The sequence below is a fragment of the Stigmatopora argus genome, chromosome 24 (genome assembly GCF_051989625.1).
Source record: "Stigmatopora argus isolate UIUO_Sarg chromosome 24, RoL_Sarg_1.0, whole genome shotgun sequence".
NCBI lineage: Eukaryota > Metazoa > Chordata > Actinopteri > Syngnathiformes > Syngnathidae > Stigmatopora > Stigmatopora argus.
Genome location: NC_135410.1, coordinates 4,299,542 through 4,316,999, shown reverse-complemented (window position 1 = coordinate 4,316,999; position 17,458 = coordinate 4,299,542). Strand labels below are relative to the sequence as shown.

At 41.6% G+C, this 17,458-nt stretch overlaps 2 protein-coding genes across 9 annotated transcripts in view; both read right to left on the bottom strand.

Moving 5' to 3' along the window:
* Positions 1 to 7,417, bottom strand: part of rfc4 (replication factor C (activator 1) 4) — a 79,842-nt gene extending 72,425 nt beyond the window's left edge. For 2 of the 6 annotated variants that reach the window (XM_077594758.1, XM_077594762.1), the window contains exon 1: positions 6,683 to 7,417. The gene's annotated coding sequence lies outside the window, so the exon portion shown is untranslated. Of the gene's footprint in view, positions 1 to 258; positions 295 to 5,770; positions 5,854 to 6,682 lie in introns of all 6 variants that reach the window. The other 4 variants (XM_077594759.1, XM_077594760.1, XM_077594761.1 and 1 more) reach the window with 4 other exon arrangements.
* Positions 7,418 to 16,327: 8,910 nt separating this feature from the next.
* The window catches only part of orc1 (origin recognition complex, subunit 1), a 101,308-nt gene continuing 100,177 nt past the window's right edge, over positions 16,328 to 17,458 (bottom strand). For all 3 annotated transcript variants that reach the window (XM_077594751.1, XM_077594752.1, XM_077594753.1), the window contains one exon: positions 16,328 to 17,019. In XM_077594751.1, the coding sequence (XP_077450877.1) occupies positions 16,825 to 17,019 (195 nt within the window). In that variant the 3' untranslated portion in view covers positions 16,328 to 16,824. The remainder of the gene's footprint in view (positions 17,020 to 17,458) is intronic.

Sequence of the window (17,458 nt, the reverse complement as noted above, 5' to 3'; positions counted from 1 at the left end):
AAAACAATAATCTGAAAAATGATCAGTGAAATGTTTTATTTCAAACATCTTGTAATCAAGTACGACTGAATCAGATTCAAAAACACCAACAAAACATTAAATTAAATAATTCAAACTGTAAACTGAAAAGTGCTTTTAGTTCAAAGAACTGGTTCAAGTATCCAAAAAAACAATTTTCACAGAATACAAATAATTTTCAAATGTTGGGGTAAAAAAGTTTAAAATCACAATCTTTCATCTGCTCCACATATAATGCACCTTGGTTTCTTGGGATAGGCTGCCTTGGTTATGGTCCTGTAAAACACAAAAGCAAATTGTTATTATTTATTTAAAAAATAAATACAGTAATCCCTCGGATCTCGTGATTAACGTAGACCAGGCATGGCCGCGATAAACAAAAAACATTTTTTTACTTCAGTGCTGAGTCCTAGTAGCAAGCGGAGGACAGGGGAGTGGCTTTTGCGAGTTTTAATAGGGAGTACAAATGTGTTACTTTGAAGGGAAAATCGTCACAAGTGGTATTACCGAGATACTGTATGAATAGAAAGCACATTATCAGGGTCAATATCATAAGTTAATATGCATGTCTTTGTAAATTCAAAATATCAAATTATCCAATTTTAAAAAAAGAAATTAGTCTATCTTGATGAGAGCCTGATGCTTTCTAATTACAGAAATTATTTTTTTCTTACCAGAAGTTTAAGATGTTGTGGGAGCCATATTGCTTCTAATGTCAAAATATCTCAATTCTTTCAATGGTTCATATTACTCCAATAGTTGTCACTTTCGAACAAGAAATACAACAACAAAAAATCAAAGTGGAATTTTGTTTTATTTAAAAATCAAGGCTATTCGCATGTGGCCAATCAGAGCACGTTTAACTAGGTTTAGACTGCAGCGCCCTAGGTAAGATGGCTGCCCCGAGCGAGCAGTGACGGGAGCGTGAGTTTTTTCAGATATGCAAGGTTTTTTTCTTGAATTTCATTCATAGACGTCAAAATACATTTTGTTTAGCGTTTCATGTTTATCTTTTCTGTTTTGAATTAAATGACCGAATCAGCCTCATTCGTTTGCGTCATGACGGCATGAAGCATTTTGTCGTGACGTCATCGTATCACTAACTTGCAGTTTTTTTTGCATATCGTGTTTTATAAGCATATAAGCTGTACCCACTATTCAGTCATCATTTTTTTCTCCGACAAAAGCGGCTTAATGCGAGTAAATACGGTACCTCTGCTTATGAATGCCTCTAGGTACAAAATTATCAGGTTAGGATTATTTTTATATGCGAATGAGTGACTCGAGATGCGAAAAAGATCCAAGTTCCGAAATCCCACCCCCAAAAGTAAATGCATTTCCTTATGCATTATTTTATTTTCAAAATATTGTCACGGATGCATTAATTCGCTACCCTCTAAAGGACACATGTCATTGCTCTCATTATTATCTCATATAATGAAAATAAAAGCCTTCAATTCAATTCAATTGGCTGCCTCACTACAACCACTATCCATGTTTCAAGATACTCTCTTAATACCTGTCCACCTTGGCAAAATGCTCCCCTTATTAATGATTGCAATTCCCCTTATTAAGCGATGATTAAAAACCGTACAACTGCAACAAGGCACATATTTACACACACACACACACACACACGGCACATGTAAAAGTCTAAAATGTACTAAAAGGTGGAACGGGCTCTTGCCGCCATCTGGCAGACAAACATGGGTATTATGTCTCCCAGTATAACAACCGCGGAAAGAACTATTTCAGCGGGGCACATTTTCATATGCTTTATTTATTTTAAGACATTAATAAATCATTTCCTTACAATTTTATCTCATTTTTGTGTTTCCTTACATCTTTCCTAAAAAAATGGGGAGACTTTGACCAATTTCAAAGGGTTTAGTTGGTAGTTGTGTGAGGACCGTAGAACGAATTAGACAATTTACATATACAGACGCTCCCCTACTTACGAACATTCGACTTAGGAACAATGGTACATACAAACATGTCCTGCAAATTGCGTTTACGTCGAAAAATGTTCGTAAGTTCGATTTTGTATTGCGCGTAGTGCTTCTTTCCGCCGCCAATACCGACGCCTGGCGCTGTGAGTGCTCAGCTCACCCAGCATCCACCTTCCTCTGCCCAGTTTGTTGCAGTGCGTAAGTTGCGCAAGTGCGTGACGTATCTCCAGTACGCAAAGAGCCTTTTTCATTTTTATCATGGAATATCTCGTGCAGCCATTATTCAATATGGTTGGGGAAAAGCGAAAGGCTTCTAGTGAGGGAGGTGCAAGGAAGAGGCAAGCCATTTCATTTGAAACGAGTGGCAATAATAACGAAGCTTGATGCGCGTGAGTGGTGAGCGTTGCACGGGCATACAACTTGAATCGTTCGACCGTCAGTACCATTTATAAACAGAAAGATCGAGCAGCAGGACCCAAATATTGAACGTTGCACAAAGTTTGCAAATCAAATGAATGATGCCATACAGTGCTACCGCATCATGTATGATGAAAAAAAGAAGAAAACTGTGCAATCGTCATTAGATTGCTTCTTTCGGCCAGTTTCTAATACATAAATCTCTCTCTCTCTATCCAGTACTGTACATATTCTCTCCATTTTATTAAATGTTTTTTTAGTACAAACCAATGTGTGTTACTTATACAAGCCTTAAACATACACATGCACTTATATAAACCTTCAATATACTTATATAGGCCTTAAACATAAATTATAATACAAAATATAGCACTGAATCAACTTACAAACAAATTCAATTTATGAACAATCGCTCGGAACCTAACTCGTTCGTAAGTAGGGGAGCGTCTGTAAAGTACACCTCCACTTTTCAAGTTACGAAAAAAAAGTTCAGGGACCAATTAATTTCGTAAGTAGAGGTACGACTGTATTGATATTGTGCTTTAAAATATCATCTATTCAAATGTAAATGTCCTATACTTTTGAATTCTATCATAGGCACTATTGATTACCCATTTATACAAAATTAGCATTGCTTTTGACAATCTTGCAAAATGGAAAAATGTGATATTCTTTAATGGCTTTTAATACTGTATTTTCACACCTATAAAACGCACCGTGTGATAGGGTGCAGTCTCATTTGTGGGTATATTTTCTGTTTTTTTGTCAATACATATGACGCTTCGTTTGAAAAGGCGCTAGCACGACATAGGCTAGCGTATGTTATGCTAGCCGCTAGCGTATGTTATGCTATCCACTAGCGTATGTTATGCTATCCGCTGTTCCCACCTTTCTTCCTCCATTACACTGAGCACTGGCTCCCCTCATGGCTGTGTACTGAGTCCTCTTCTGTACTCCCTGTACACTTATGAATGTACACCAACCCCAGTCTAACTACATCATCAAATTTGCTGATGACACCACTGTGGTCGGACTCATCTCAGAAGGGGATGAGGCGGCCTATAGAGACGAGGTCAACAAACTGTCTTCGTGGTGCTTGATGAACAACCTCACACTGAACAACACAAGAACTAAAGAAATAATCCTGGACTTCCGCAAACAGAGCACAGATCTGGCCCGACTCCTCATAAACGGAGTTCGTGTAGACAGGGTCCAGTCCTTTAAATTCCTGGGGTCCACGTCACGGACAAGCTCTCCTGGTCCACAAACACCACGGCAGTAGTGAAGAAGGCCCAGAAACGACTCCATTTCCTGAGGGTACTCAGGAGGAACAACTTGGACACTAAGCTTCTGGTAACTTTCTCTAAAGCCACTGTGGAGAGCATCCTGGCATACGGCATCACAGTGTGGTACGCTGGAAGCACGGCAGCAGACAAAAAGGCCATGCAGAGAGTGATTAACACTGCTCAGAGGATCGTCGGCTGCTTTCTGCCCTCACTGGAAGATATTGCCAGCCCTCATTACCTCAGCAGAGCCGGGAACATCGTTGGGGACCCGGACCACCCTGGTCACAACCTGTTCCAGCTGCTTCCCTCTGGCAGGCGCTACCGGTCTCACAGAGCACGGACAAAGAGGCTTAAGGACAGCTTCTTTCCCACAGCCATCAGGACACATTAGCTCAGGCATCCACAATTCATTGTAACTCGCGACATGCATCACTCCCAAGCCAATGATTATCCTCGCTGTTATATTGGCATCGACAATTCATTCCAAATCGTCACGTAAGTCGTGCGACACTGCCTGCCCGAACTAATATGTTGGCTATCTGTTAGCAATGCTGTTAAATTGTGTTTGATCCATGGCTTCAGTCCATTTTCCAAGCGTTCACACCCGCATTGTGTTGTCATTCACGTCACACATTTCCTCTGTATAGCTCTAATATGCTGTTTCTTTGAGTATTGATTGTTTTTGAGGGTTAAAAGCACTGGGATGTTTTGAATGGATTTACCGTAATGCTTGGAATGTGTGGGGAGGCTATTTTTAGGGTGAACGTCCGCTGGGTTGATCGCAATAAGTCGCGTGCCGGCAGAAATAAAACCAGTCACTCAAGCGGTCAGGGCCATACAAAATTTTAATTTCGTGCACAGAAGAGGCGAACCGACTGATTTGGTCCTTAGACCATTTTAGAGAAAAATTTAGACTTTTAAGTGCGCCCCATAGGTGTGAAAATACGGTACTTTTTATTCTTCTTGTTTTTACTTCTTAATTGCTGCATTATTGCATGTGTGAAAGCTATGATTAGGAGATTTATTTTTAGTATTAATAACTCAAATGTTTCTGCTACTCAATCACTTGTGTATGATTCTCCCATTCAGTGTTCTTCTACCGACTCTCTTTCACATGGCCATTTTGATGCTGTCATTATGGAAGATTATGAAATAATGTCTGTGACCGATGGTTAATTTGCTTTGAAAGTGGACTTTTATTGCTGATGGACCTAGACTGTGATCGCAGACAGCTGGAAGAAGAGGAGGAAGAACTACGAGAACAAGAGCTTCAGATGCGGACTATCTAGTCGAAGAGGATTTCATTTTTAGATTTTCTTTCTAGTTTTTTTGTTACCAAAATGAAGTAGTGCAGTAGTATGTTTTATTCATCCATGTGTAAGTCAAAATTGCACAAGTTTTTTTAACCATACTGAAGGCTTTGATGCATGTTAATTTTTACTTGTTTGCTAGTTTTGTTTCAGTTTCCTCTGTGTAAACAGGGGGTCTGTTATGAATTTTTGTTATTAAAATTACATTAAAGATTTGAGCCATATTCGAATTTGCTCACCCTGAAATTACCATGATCAAAGTGCCTGCCTGTCTATCTGTTTGTGTAGCATTCTTCACAGTAATGTGTGAACACAGTATGTGGCTCTGGTGTTTGCAGTATAAACAATTGAGCTGTGTTCTGGCAATTTTAAAAGCTGTTCAAAGAGAAACAAAACATTGTAAAACTTTTCCTGACTCGTGTTCAAATATCCTGCTCTTATAGTTCAAAGAGAAGTGTCATATCTTGAGATATTTACCTCAAGAGATGTCTAAGTTTAAACCCAATAGTATTTGATTTCAAACTAGCCACGTTCCTTTGTAACTGAAACCCACCCAATAATATTCAAATTAACACCGACTTCGAGGGTTTTTTAACTGGAGTCAGAGGACGAGACTCTGTCTTTTCCCTTGCTAATAAAGAGAATTTACCAGGGAAGCTTCAATAATGTCTTGCCTATCTATATTTTGTCACTTTCTCACCAAATCTTTCAGAACAAAAATATGAACACAACCTTAAGAAATTAAATCAACATTAAAGTTATTTTTTTGCTAAAATAAAAAAAATCTTACCGTTTCAAACCAAGTGGCTCGTTGTGAGGCAGACTCCATCTCATTCCGCCAGTCAATGCTTCTGCAGTTGCCTGTATAGATGCCTGACCAAAATTACTAAAAATCGGCTTTTTCTTTTGTTTGTTTATCGGTATGTTGGAAAAAAAATATCCATGTATCGGCCGCCCGATATATCGGTCGACCTTTACTAATCATAGAGTAAGAGTGTATTGGAAGTGCTATATCCTACTGAGTACCAGTAGTTCAATTTTGTCCTCTGTGGAGGACATATGTAAACCTAAATATCTCCCACCCAGTGCATCCAATCGCATGAACTCCTTTTAAGCTCTATAGAGGAAATTCAGAGCTTTCTAATGATACCAATTTCTTTGCATTATTACAATTATTTCACATGGATTGGGGAATTTCAAAATAAATGTGTTTGGGCAACATTTTTTGTCCTGGTAGTTAGAAGGATAGCTCATCATCGTTTCCATAAACGCTAAAGAGTTTCATTAACTGCGAAATATCACCACGTAAAGTTTACACAAAAGTTTATTAATTGAAAAAGACAGTTCCTAATCGCAGACGGTAATTTAATTAAAACGAGGTAATTGTGCAACCCTTCCTGTGTCGCAGTACGTGCGCAGGCAATGAACAGCCCGCAACCGACAGGGGAAAATTGGCGGCTGTTTGCGTTCACAGGGACTGACCCAGACACACAACCTGTTTTGAGTTTTAAAGCTGGGAATTCAAATTATTCGAATCATTGTGCCGGCCTCATTCCGCATGAGACCACAGTTATGTTGATTAAAAAAATAGTTGTAAGGTGATTGGTTGATGGTTCATTAATTTAGCTAGGCCAGCTACAATCACATTCTGCGAAAGGACCTAAACGCACAAGGCTCAAATAAAACACGTAATTTGGCTTACCTGTAACGACTGCGTTCAACCTCCGTCTCTTTGAATTAACTTTTTGTTATGATGCTGTTAATGAAAACCGAATTTCACATTTAAATAGTGAGCAAAAGAGACTTGGTTGTAGACTGGATGCTGGTCTTTTAATGCTTTTCCCGCCCTGAATGACAAACATCCGCGAAGGCTTTACCTACAGCCAATAAAATGTTGCTGTTGGTCACTACCCGATTGTGATTGGCTACACAATTGCAAGGAATTGTTACTGTGCGATGAACGTCATTTCTGCTCAAGTGACGACGGCAGATACAGAGTCATGTAGAAATAGGGTTGTGATCCTCCCAAAGGAACCCATTATACGATTTTAATTCCGGGTTTTGGAGCCTCGAATTATTACAAACAAGGCTTCGACGAGCAACACGTGTCATACAATATCAGTACATGGAATAGGGAGTTTTTGTGACAAGTATAATGAGATTTATAGCTAAGTGCACACATAAATAATCACTAAATAAACAAGTAGTCAAGGGCGGCCGGCAGAGCAGTGGTTAGCATGTCAGGCTCACGGTTCTGGGGTCCTGGATTCAAATCCAGGTCAGTGTGGAGGTTGCATGTGCGGGTTTTCTCCAGCTACTCCGGTTTACTCCCACATTCCAAAAACATTCATGATAGGCTGATTGGACACTAAAATTGCCCCTAGGGATGAGTGTAAACGTGAATGGTTCTCCATCTCCTTGTGCCCTGCGACCGGCTGGTCACTAATTCAGGGTGTCCCCTGCCCCTGGTCGGAAGTCAGCTGGGATAGGCTCCTGCGCTCTCCACGACGCTTGTGAGGATAAGCGGTGTATAAAATGAATGAATAAAAGAATATGAATAAGTGGTCACATAATTAAGTGGATAATAATAGATAATATAGATGTTGTTACGTACTCAAAATGGATATTCTCACCAGCCTATAACCCTTCCTTCTGACTTTACTCAAACTGATCATTTATTTTGTTATCTTGAGACTCAGATTTTTTTCTCGTTAGCCCTGGTTCTCCAGGAAGGAAGGAGATATTTCAACTCTGGCCTGAACAATCCTGCCAGTATTCCCAAAACCTGAGTGATAAGACAAGTTAATTGACAGACTAGCTATTATTAGTGTTTTTTTATTCGTTCTGAAAGATTTTTGGACAGAACACAGACAAGACACAGATAAGTCTCAGTGGTCACTTCTCCAATGGTTTATTTGGATAAATGGCCTCCTCGTGTTATCTGACTCCAATATTTGAATTTTCTCAGTGGACTTTCATTCAATTAAAGGAATTGAAGTTCTTCTCCTTGCAGTTCCTCCTCCTCTTCTTCCAGCGGTCTGTGACCCCAGTGTAGATCCATCAGCAATAGAAGTCCACATTCAAAGCAAATCAACCATGGAGCACCGACAGTATTTCATAATCTCCCATAATAACAGCATCATAACAGCCATGTGAAGGAGAACTGTTAGAAGAACACTGAATGGCAGGATCATACATAGCAAACAATTGAGTAGTAGAAGCATTCGAGTTGTTAATACTAAAAATGAATCTCGTAATTATAGATTAGACTGTGAAACACAGGGAGCCCAACCACTTCTGACCGGTAGCATTAACCTCTCACCTGATCAAGGCAATGGAGAGAATCATCCTGAATCACCTCAGCCCCTTGGTGAATGCAGAGCTGGACCCTCTGCAGTTTGCCTATCGTCCAGGCAATGGTGTGGACGATGCTACCACCTACCTGATGCACAGATCACTTTCACACCCGGGAAGCACGGTGAGAATAATGTTTTTTTGACCTGTCCAGTGTCCAGTCAGCTAGTACTACAGTGGTACCTCGACATACGAGCGTAATCCGTTCCGAGACTGAGATCGCATGATGAGGTTCTCGTAACTCGAGTGGACGTATCCCATTGAAATGAATGGAAAAAAAAATAATTTGTTCCAGCCCTCTGAAAAAACACCCAAAACAGGATATTGGATTGGAAAAATGTTTTATTTCTTCTAATTCCCCATCTATTAACAAAGTAACACATAACTAGTGGTTTAATAGAAATAAAGTGTTTAATCTAACTAAAATTGGGCGGATTTCGCCGAGGGGAGAGGGGCACAAAAGGGCCGGGGGGCTTCGGTTTTTTTTCTTCCACACAACGCACTCGTAAACGGAACAAACACTCCACCCTCACGTTCGCTATCGATGGGCTGTTTGCTGTCGTACTATTCCCTTCAAAATATTCCGAAAATGATGCACACAAATGTCCTCACAATCGGATAACGCACGACCACTTGCCAACGAGCAGCAGTCTTTTATCAGCGATCGCTCCGCTGCTCATGGGAGCTTCGGGGGCGCTGGCTAGCGGCTCCTTTTAGCTTGTAGCATCTGTGGTCGCATCCCCTCGAACGGAGCCTATGATAGAGTTGCTACCGTGGTTGCTATTGCGGGGAGTTGCGAGCCAGTGCCCCTGATGTTCTTATGAGCAGCCAACGAGCAGCAGTCTTTTTATCAGCGATCGCTCCGCTGCTCATGGGAGCTTCGGGGGCGCTGGCTAGCAGCTCCTTTTAGCTTGTAGCATCTGTGTTCGCATCCCCTCGAACGGCGCCTATGATAGAGTTGCTACCGGGGATGCTGTTGCGAGCCAGTGCCCCTGATGTTCTTATGAGCAGCCGACGAGAAGTAATATAATACTCCTCGTATTAGATAAAAATAACAGGAAATGCAGCAGCTGAGCTTACCCACGTATTGATTGTGGGTAAAGTTTTATTCTGAGTGTCATTGCCTGTCGGCGTTGTGTGCATGAGTATACTTCATTACCCAGAAAGCCCTCTTTTCCCCGCGCATGCGCGTTGTGCGTTTCCTGGTCTGAATAATTCATCCGGTGCTCGTAAATATTGTTATACACGAAAGATATGCAAAAAAAATGCCATGACCACCTGGCTTGGTCGCATCACGAAATTTTCACCGCATCACGGGCGGATTATTCGATCGAAATGTCCCTCGTAAGACGAGCATTTTGTATGACGAGCGGTCGTATGACGAGGTACCACTGTACTGAGAGGGAAACTGGAAGAGGCTGGAGTTAAGCACCACCTGGCTGCATGGATCATCAACTTCCTCACTGACAGACCACAATATGTGAGACTTAAGGACTGTATGTCTGATGTGGTAGTTTGCAACACGGGTGCCCCAAAAGGCATGGTGCTCTCCCCATTCCTCTTCACCCTCTACACATCGGAATTCAGACACAATACCCGTCACCTCCACAAGTTCTCTGACGACACCCCTATTGTTGGTCGAGTGATGGACGGGAACGACCTGGAGTACAAGAGAGTCATCACAGCCTTTGTTGACTGGTGTAGGCAAAACCACCTCTACATCAATGCCAGTAAGACAAAGAAAATGGTGAACGATTTCCGGAGGAAGCCCCAACAGACCACTCAGGTGAACATCCAGGGTACAGACACTGAAACCGTGGAGAATTTTAAGTACCTTGGTGTTCACCTCAACAACAAGCTGGACTGGTCCACAAACATAGATGCCCTGTACAAGAGGGGCCAGAGCCGCCTCTACCTACTGAGAAGACTAGGGTCCTTTGGAGTGTGCAGGACACTGCTGAGGTCCTTTTACGACACTATGGTGGCATCTACAGTGTTTGATGCACTGGTCTGTTGGGGATGCGGGAGCACGGAGAGGGACAGGAACAGGCTGAATAAGCTGGACTGTCCTCTGGACTCTGTGGAGGAAAAGGGAGAGAGGAGGATGCTGGCAAAGGGATGATGTCCATCATGGACAACACCTTCCACCCCCTGCATGAGTTTGTGGAGTACCTCTGAATTGTTTGATTTTTAAATAATTTATTTCCAAATTAGTTTAAGAATTTAAATTGAAATACCTAAGAATCACCCTTGACTCAACTGTTCTTTAAATGACAGATACAAAGATAAAACACGCTAAATTAAATTAAATTCACTTTGTCCAATTTTAGATTCATTAGAAACAATCTAACGCCTGAGTAAACAAAATCATATTTTGACACAATGATAACATGACTAACAAGTTGGTCATTGGCCTGCAAAACAAAACTAAACCCAATTGAAACCATTTATAATAACGTTTTGAACGTATTGGACAGAAAGCCCAAAACGCCCCAACACTGTCAGATATTTAAAAAACACAAATGGAACTGGAACAAAACTGTTAAATATGCAGCTGCCACCTTCTCATCTCATCTCATTTTCGGAACTGCTTTATCCTCATTAGGGTCACAGGGGGTGCTGGAGCCTATCCCAGCTGACTCCATGCCAGAGGCGGGGGACACCCTGAATCAGTGGCCAGCCGATCGCAGGGCACAAGGAGACAGACAACCATGCACACTCACACCCATACCTAGGGGCAATTTAGAGTGTCCAATCAGCCTACCATACAAGTTTTTGGAATGTGGGAGGAAACTGACGTACACGGAGGAAACCCATGGAGGCCCGGGGAGAACATGAAAACATTTACATATACAATCATACCTCTTCTTACGAATGCCTCTACGGGCGGAAATTTCCAGGTTACGAATGCTTTTTAAATGCAAATGAGTGCCTCGAGATAAGAAAAATATCCAATACAACCCCCCCCCAAAAGTCCATTCCTTATCCGTTATTTTATTTTGAAAATATTGTCGCAGATGCAATGATTCTCGCTTAAGAAGCTCACCATAAATCAAGATGGCGCCGTTCACGCGGGAGCCAGTGGTAGTAGCTCTGTACACTCATGTTTTTCGTGTTTTACAGCCCTTCTATCTTTTTTTAAATTACATTTTAATATTTCTTAATACATTCCTTTTTAATTTAATGTTTTTACAACTTTCCTTGTTCTGTTAGCCTGGCTTCTTTCGGCTCTTTCTTTTATTGGAACCATTCGATAAGCTTGGAAGAGTGACTCTGCATATTCTCTACCTCGGTCACAGTCTGCAGAAGTTCCCCATCTTGTGGAAGACTTCCTGTGTGTGGTTCCAGTTTTTGTCCAACTTTGCAACGTCTTTTTGAGTCTGTGTCCGTCTTTGCTGCCGCGGCCGGGATGACGCCGTTCAAGTGGCAGCCGGTGGCGGTAGCTCCGTCCACGCTTGCTCGTTTTGTGTTTTTGCTGCTTTTCTGTCTTGATGATTTGACTTGGTTATTCTTAATGATCCCATTTAATTTGATTTGCTTTGTACTTTTTGCTTTTCCTTTGTTGTTCTGCGGCCTTTGCGACTGTACTGTCTAACTTATAACTATGCCTTTTCTTGCTACTGTCACAATGAAATTTCCCGAATACGGGATGAATAAAGTTATCCAATCCAATCCAATACTGGGCTCTCATTGGCTGTCTAACAACAACCCTCCATTTTCTTTAACCCATTGTCTGCTTAAACGGGGGGAGGTGATGGGTCGTCTGGTCAGTTATACGGACGTTGACTAGTTAGTTGGTCGATATGCACAAACAGATCTTGAGTAAATGCAACGCTCTGCAATACACGAGGAATTCAATGAGAAGGCAGCCGAGGAGGAAGCAGCCACCATTGCAACAGCACAAATAAAAAATCGGGAGAAACGAAACTTTCCGACTTCGTGGTAAAACATCAGAGACAGAGAAAGAGAGACAGAAAGACGGAGAGACGGAAAGACGGAGAGACGAAGAGACAGAGACACAGACAGAGAGACAGAGTGAGACAGAGAGACAGAGAGAGACAGAAACATAGACAGAGAGACAGAGGGACAGAGAGACAGAGAGAGGGAGAGACAGAGAAACAGAGACGGAGAGACAGAGGCAGAGAGACAAAGGCAGAGAGACAGAGGCAGAGAGACAGAGGCGGAGAGACAGAGAAACAGAGACGGAGAGACAGAGGCAGAGAGACAGAGGCAGAGAAACAGAGGCGGAGAGACAGAGGTGGAGAGACAGAGAGACAGAGGGACAGAGAGACAGAGAGAGGGAGAGACGGAGAAACAGAGACAGAGGCAGAGAGACAGAGGCGGAGAGACGGAGAAACAGAGACGGAGAGGCAGAGGCAGAGAGACAGAGGCGGAGAAACAGAGAGAGAGAGACACAGAGAGACAGCGAGACATAGAGACAGCGTGACGGAGAGACGGAGAGACTTACGAAAAAAGTTCTGGAAACAATTAATTTCACAAGTAGACATATGACTGTATACCGGCCCAATATATAGTTTCACCTTTAATCTAATGCATATTTAATTTATTTAAAGTTTCTTTAATTTGGGGATTTTGTGTAATACCAATATTAAATGCAACACTTAAATATTGCAGTTATTTGGAGGGTTGATCTTGTATTGCCTTTTCGGGCGTTAGCACGCAAGACAAGTGCACTTGTCACTCCACTCCACAAAATTCATGCAGTGTGGGGGCCCAGACTGTCTGTTCTTGTGATGGATTAATTATTAATACAATTTAATTAACATGGAAGACATCTTTAAACATACACTGGTTACAACTTGCAAGGAGAAATCACTCATAACGCGCCTTCGTTCAAGAGGATTCTGACGAGCGGCATACTCTTCTCTCCATTTAGTCGCGACATACTCAAAACAATGTAATCTGATTCAAAACAATTGCATTAGCTATGTTTGTCGTCGTATTCAAATGTTTTCTTTTCCTAGTCTTTAGCCAGAGCCTGGAAAATATTATTTTTGTGTCGGAAAAATATTTGTCTCGCAAAATATATTTTAATATTTATATAATTTATATTTATTTTTTGCCGTAGAAATCAATAATAGAAAATTATTGCAATATATTTCTAAATCCAGTTTTTAATATTTTGTAATTTTACAAAAGAAAATCGTTGTGTAACTCGCTAAGTTTCAATGAAATTTATCACATTTGGCTGCTTTTATAATTGAGTTTTGACATTGAGGGTGCACACCATCTAGAACTTGATCCGGGTGCAAAATTCCTCGGTACGCCACTGTAAGGAATTGATCAAAATATATTTCAATAATTGGGTGAAAACTATATTGGCGCTTAGCGTGAGAACTTATTTTTAAATGGGAAAAATAGATTTAAACCCCCAAAATTAAATTTTGATGACCCCTGGGACTACAACCCCGAAGTTCCCATCCAAAATCAAGAAGAAAATTGCGTTTTTGGGGTTTGCGGTTGTAGATTTATATGGAAAAAAATAGAGAAATATGGGGAACCTTCCGTAGGAGCATTGGATGATACGATACGAGAGATGAACTTGGGATCCCAAAATGGAGTCTCACCATCGCTTCGTTCTTCTTCGACATGTTGACTCAATGTTGAGTACGGAATAACGTTCACAATTAGTGACGCACAGCTCAAAGCGTGTGGTCAACGTGTGGAAATGCATGAGCCAATCAACTAGCTTTAAGTGTCCCGAACAATGTTCCCTCTAATTTTTTGTTTGTCTGGGCAGAAAGACAACCTCCCTGAGCACACTGAGTACCAGTGTGAGCAACATCATCATTGCTCGCTATGGGCACACACCAGTATCACACCTGCCATAAGCAGGTGCATGTCTACTACACATAAATGATTTAGTAATAATAAAATGTAATGATTAATATCTTTGAATGGGCGGCCCGGCAGATGAGTGGTTCGCGCGTCGGCCTCACAGCTCTGGGGTCCTGGGTTCAAATCCAGGTCGGTCAACCTGTGTTGAATTTGCATATTCTCCTTGGGCATGCGTGGGTTTTCTCTGAGTACTCCGTTTTCCTCCCACATCACAAAAAGATGCATTGTAGGCTGATTAGACACTCTAAAATTGCCCCTAGGTATGGGTCTGAGTGTGCATGGCTGTCCATCTCCTTGTGCCCTGCGATCGGCTGGCCACCGATACAGGGTGTCCCCCGCCCCTGGATCAAAGTCAGCAGGGATAGGCTCCTGGCCCAAAGTCAGCAGGGATAGGCTCCAGCACCCCCCACGAGTGATAAAGTGGATAAAGCGGTTCAGAAAATGAATGAAAAAAGATCTATGATTAAACATCTTCATAAATGCCATTAGAATATGCACAAATCCAACTTAAATTTTACCTTATTTTACACATCTGTCCTCACTTCTCATTCTCGTTCAAATGACTTTTCTGCTGAACGTGTCACTTGAGATAGTCAAGTTTCCATTCATATGCAATATTTTTCCATGATTTTGCTTTGATTAATTTAATAAGGGATAGCACATATTAATGAACATATTTATAATCATGTTAATGAACATATATATGTAAGATTGTGGCCGAGGGCTAATTTCCATTTATAGTCCTTTGTGTAGGTTGAAGACAAACGATCACACATACTAGACACAGACACGCACAACCACACACACAGTAGATTTAGACAGTTCTCACCCGATTTCACCGCTTCATAAAAGGGCTGTAAAACACGAAAAACATAAGACTGGACAGAGCTACTGCCACTGGCTGCCGCGTAAACGGCGCCATCATGGGGAAAGGGGTATAAAAAAAGTTTGGATTTTATTTACTGCGCGCCATAATTGCTGCTGCGCGAAGAAGACGAGAGTAGTGCGCAATTGCGCACGCGCGCAGCTTAGAGGGAACATTGGTCCCGACCAATAATTAGCCGTACTGTGATCACGCGGATTACGCATGCACATGCAATACTGGCGTGGGCGCATGTACGTGCAGTGTGCACAGCGCACACAGCATTTGACCTTGAATGCATGGAGAAATGTGAGCAATGTGCATGTAGGCGTGTTTTTTGCATGCATGCATTTGCAAATTTCTCGCACGCTACGGAAAATGGCCAAGGAAAATTATTGGAAATAATTTTGGATTGGTGACCACTAATTGATAATTTTTCAGCAAAAACAATTATATTTACATCGTGAAAGCCCAATTGAAAATATATTCATGGCAATATACTGCAATAATTTTTCTACCAATTATTTATTGTCTAGGGGGGAGCCGAGCACAGGGAGCAGTGTCACAGCTGAGAGAATAGGAGAGGGTCGAAAAAAGAAGCTGAGTTCAGTACCACCGGGCATTTCAGCAGCCACTTGTGGCAAAAAGGAGAATTTCAATGAATTTTCAAACGTGAAAGATTCAGGAAACCACTCCCACTTTGTTTTAACCAGGGAATCACCATTTACCCCGATTGAAAGCTTGAGAAAGGTAAATTTACATGCAACCCACCTTTACCGTGCTAGTCCCTCCCACCAGAAATACCATTGAGGACACAAAAATATTAACAAGAGCACGATGCTTCCTAAGTTTATACAAATGACAGTCCATCCTGGGCGGTCCGGTGAAGCGAGTGGTTAGCGCCTTGGCATCACGGTTCAAATTCAGATCACGTCCATCTGTGTGGAGTTTGCATGTTCTCCCCGGGCCTGCGTGGGTTTCCTCCGGGCACTCCGGTTTCCTCCCACATTCCAAAAACATGCATGGTAGGCTGATTGGACACTCTAAATTGCCCCTAGGTATGGGTACGAGTGTGCATGGTTGTCCGTCTCCTTGTGGCCTGCGATTGGCTGGCCACCAATTCAGGGTGTCCCCCGCCTTTGGCCCGGAGTCAGCTGGGATAGGCTCCAGCACCCCCCGCGACCCTAATGAGGATAAAGCGGTTCCAAAAATGAGATGAGTCCATTCTCCTTAAGTTGAAACTTGAAGCAAGAAGTATTAAATAAAACAAAGAATGTTTAAAAAAAGTTTATGAGGTCGCAGTCGAGATAAATGGAAAATGCATACCCATTGAAAGACAAGTCAAATACTAATTAATTTCAGTCACATGCATTTATCCTTTCTAATCCAATGATCTTGGCTGGGCTCTTGTTCCAGCATGTCTGACCAAACAATGGTTCATGCTGTTTTAATACAAGAAAATGGTTCAGCTCGGCTCATATTAAGTGGGTTACCAGAATCAAACCCAAGTTCACTATTCATAGTAAATTTATATAGCGCCAGCATTTGGATAAGTAAAACTGTTTAACATTAACATGTAAGCATAACTCACATTAAACCTATCATAAGCAGAATATAACATCACAGTCACTCAGTATAATCATTAGTTGGAACAAATGCTAGCAGTTTTTATCCATTTAAAGTACAGTATAGTTCAAGGTCATTTAAAATCTCAAGTCAAGCCTCAATTTTGACAAACGACAACTGAGAGCAAACAAAATTAATGATCTTCAGTCAGACTTTAACGCATAGAAAATGTCATCTTGGCTAACATTAAGGCGGACATGTTGCAGGATACCCAAGCGACTTGTTTCCAGCAGTAACAACCTGCAGGCTCCCAGGCGATGACAGATTGCAAGAGCCTCTGAGACAGTGATTGGCTGCAGACCATCCACCCGACACAGAGCCTGGAGCTGCATAAACACCTGGGATTAACATACAAGAGTTGTAACTATGACAGGTTGCAAAACAAAACAAAGCCTGAACAATTGATATTGCTTTTCAAAACGCTTCAGCGGTGTTAATTGAGAGATGGATATCCTGTTGTGCCAGCTACATAATTTAACGCCAGGTGCAGCAGCATTGCGCCACTATGGAGGCACTATAATCAACGATGCAATGGAAAGACTTGACGCAACTACTGAAAAAGAAAACATTAAATCCAGTTTTTTTACCACTATTAGTTGGTGCTATTGTGATTTTGTTCCAAAAGGAAAATATTGCTATTTTAACATCCCACTATGTTGTATTAAAAAAAATGTTCCTTCCATGTCAGAGTAATGTTTGATTTTTAGCATTGCACATATAGCAGAGGAAATCAGCCACTACTTTCAAAAGCGACCCTGCGAGGAATTCAAGAGTTCA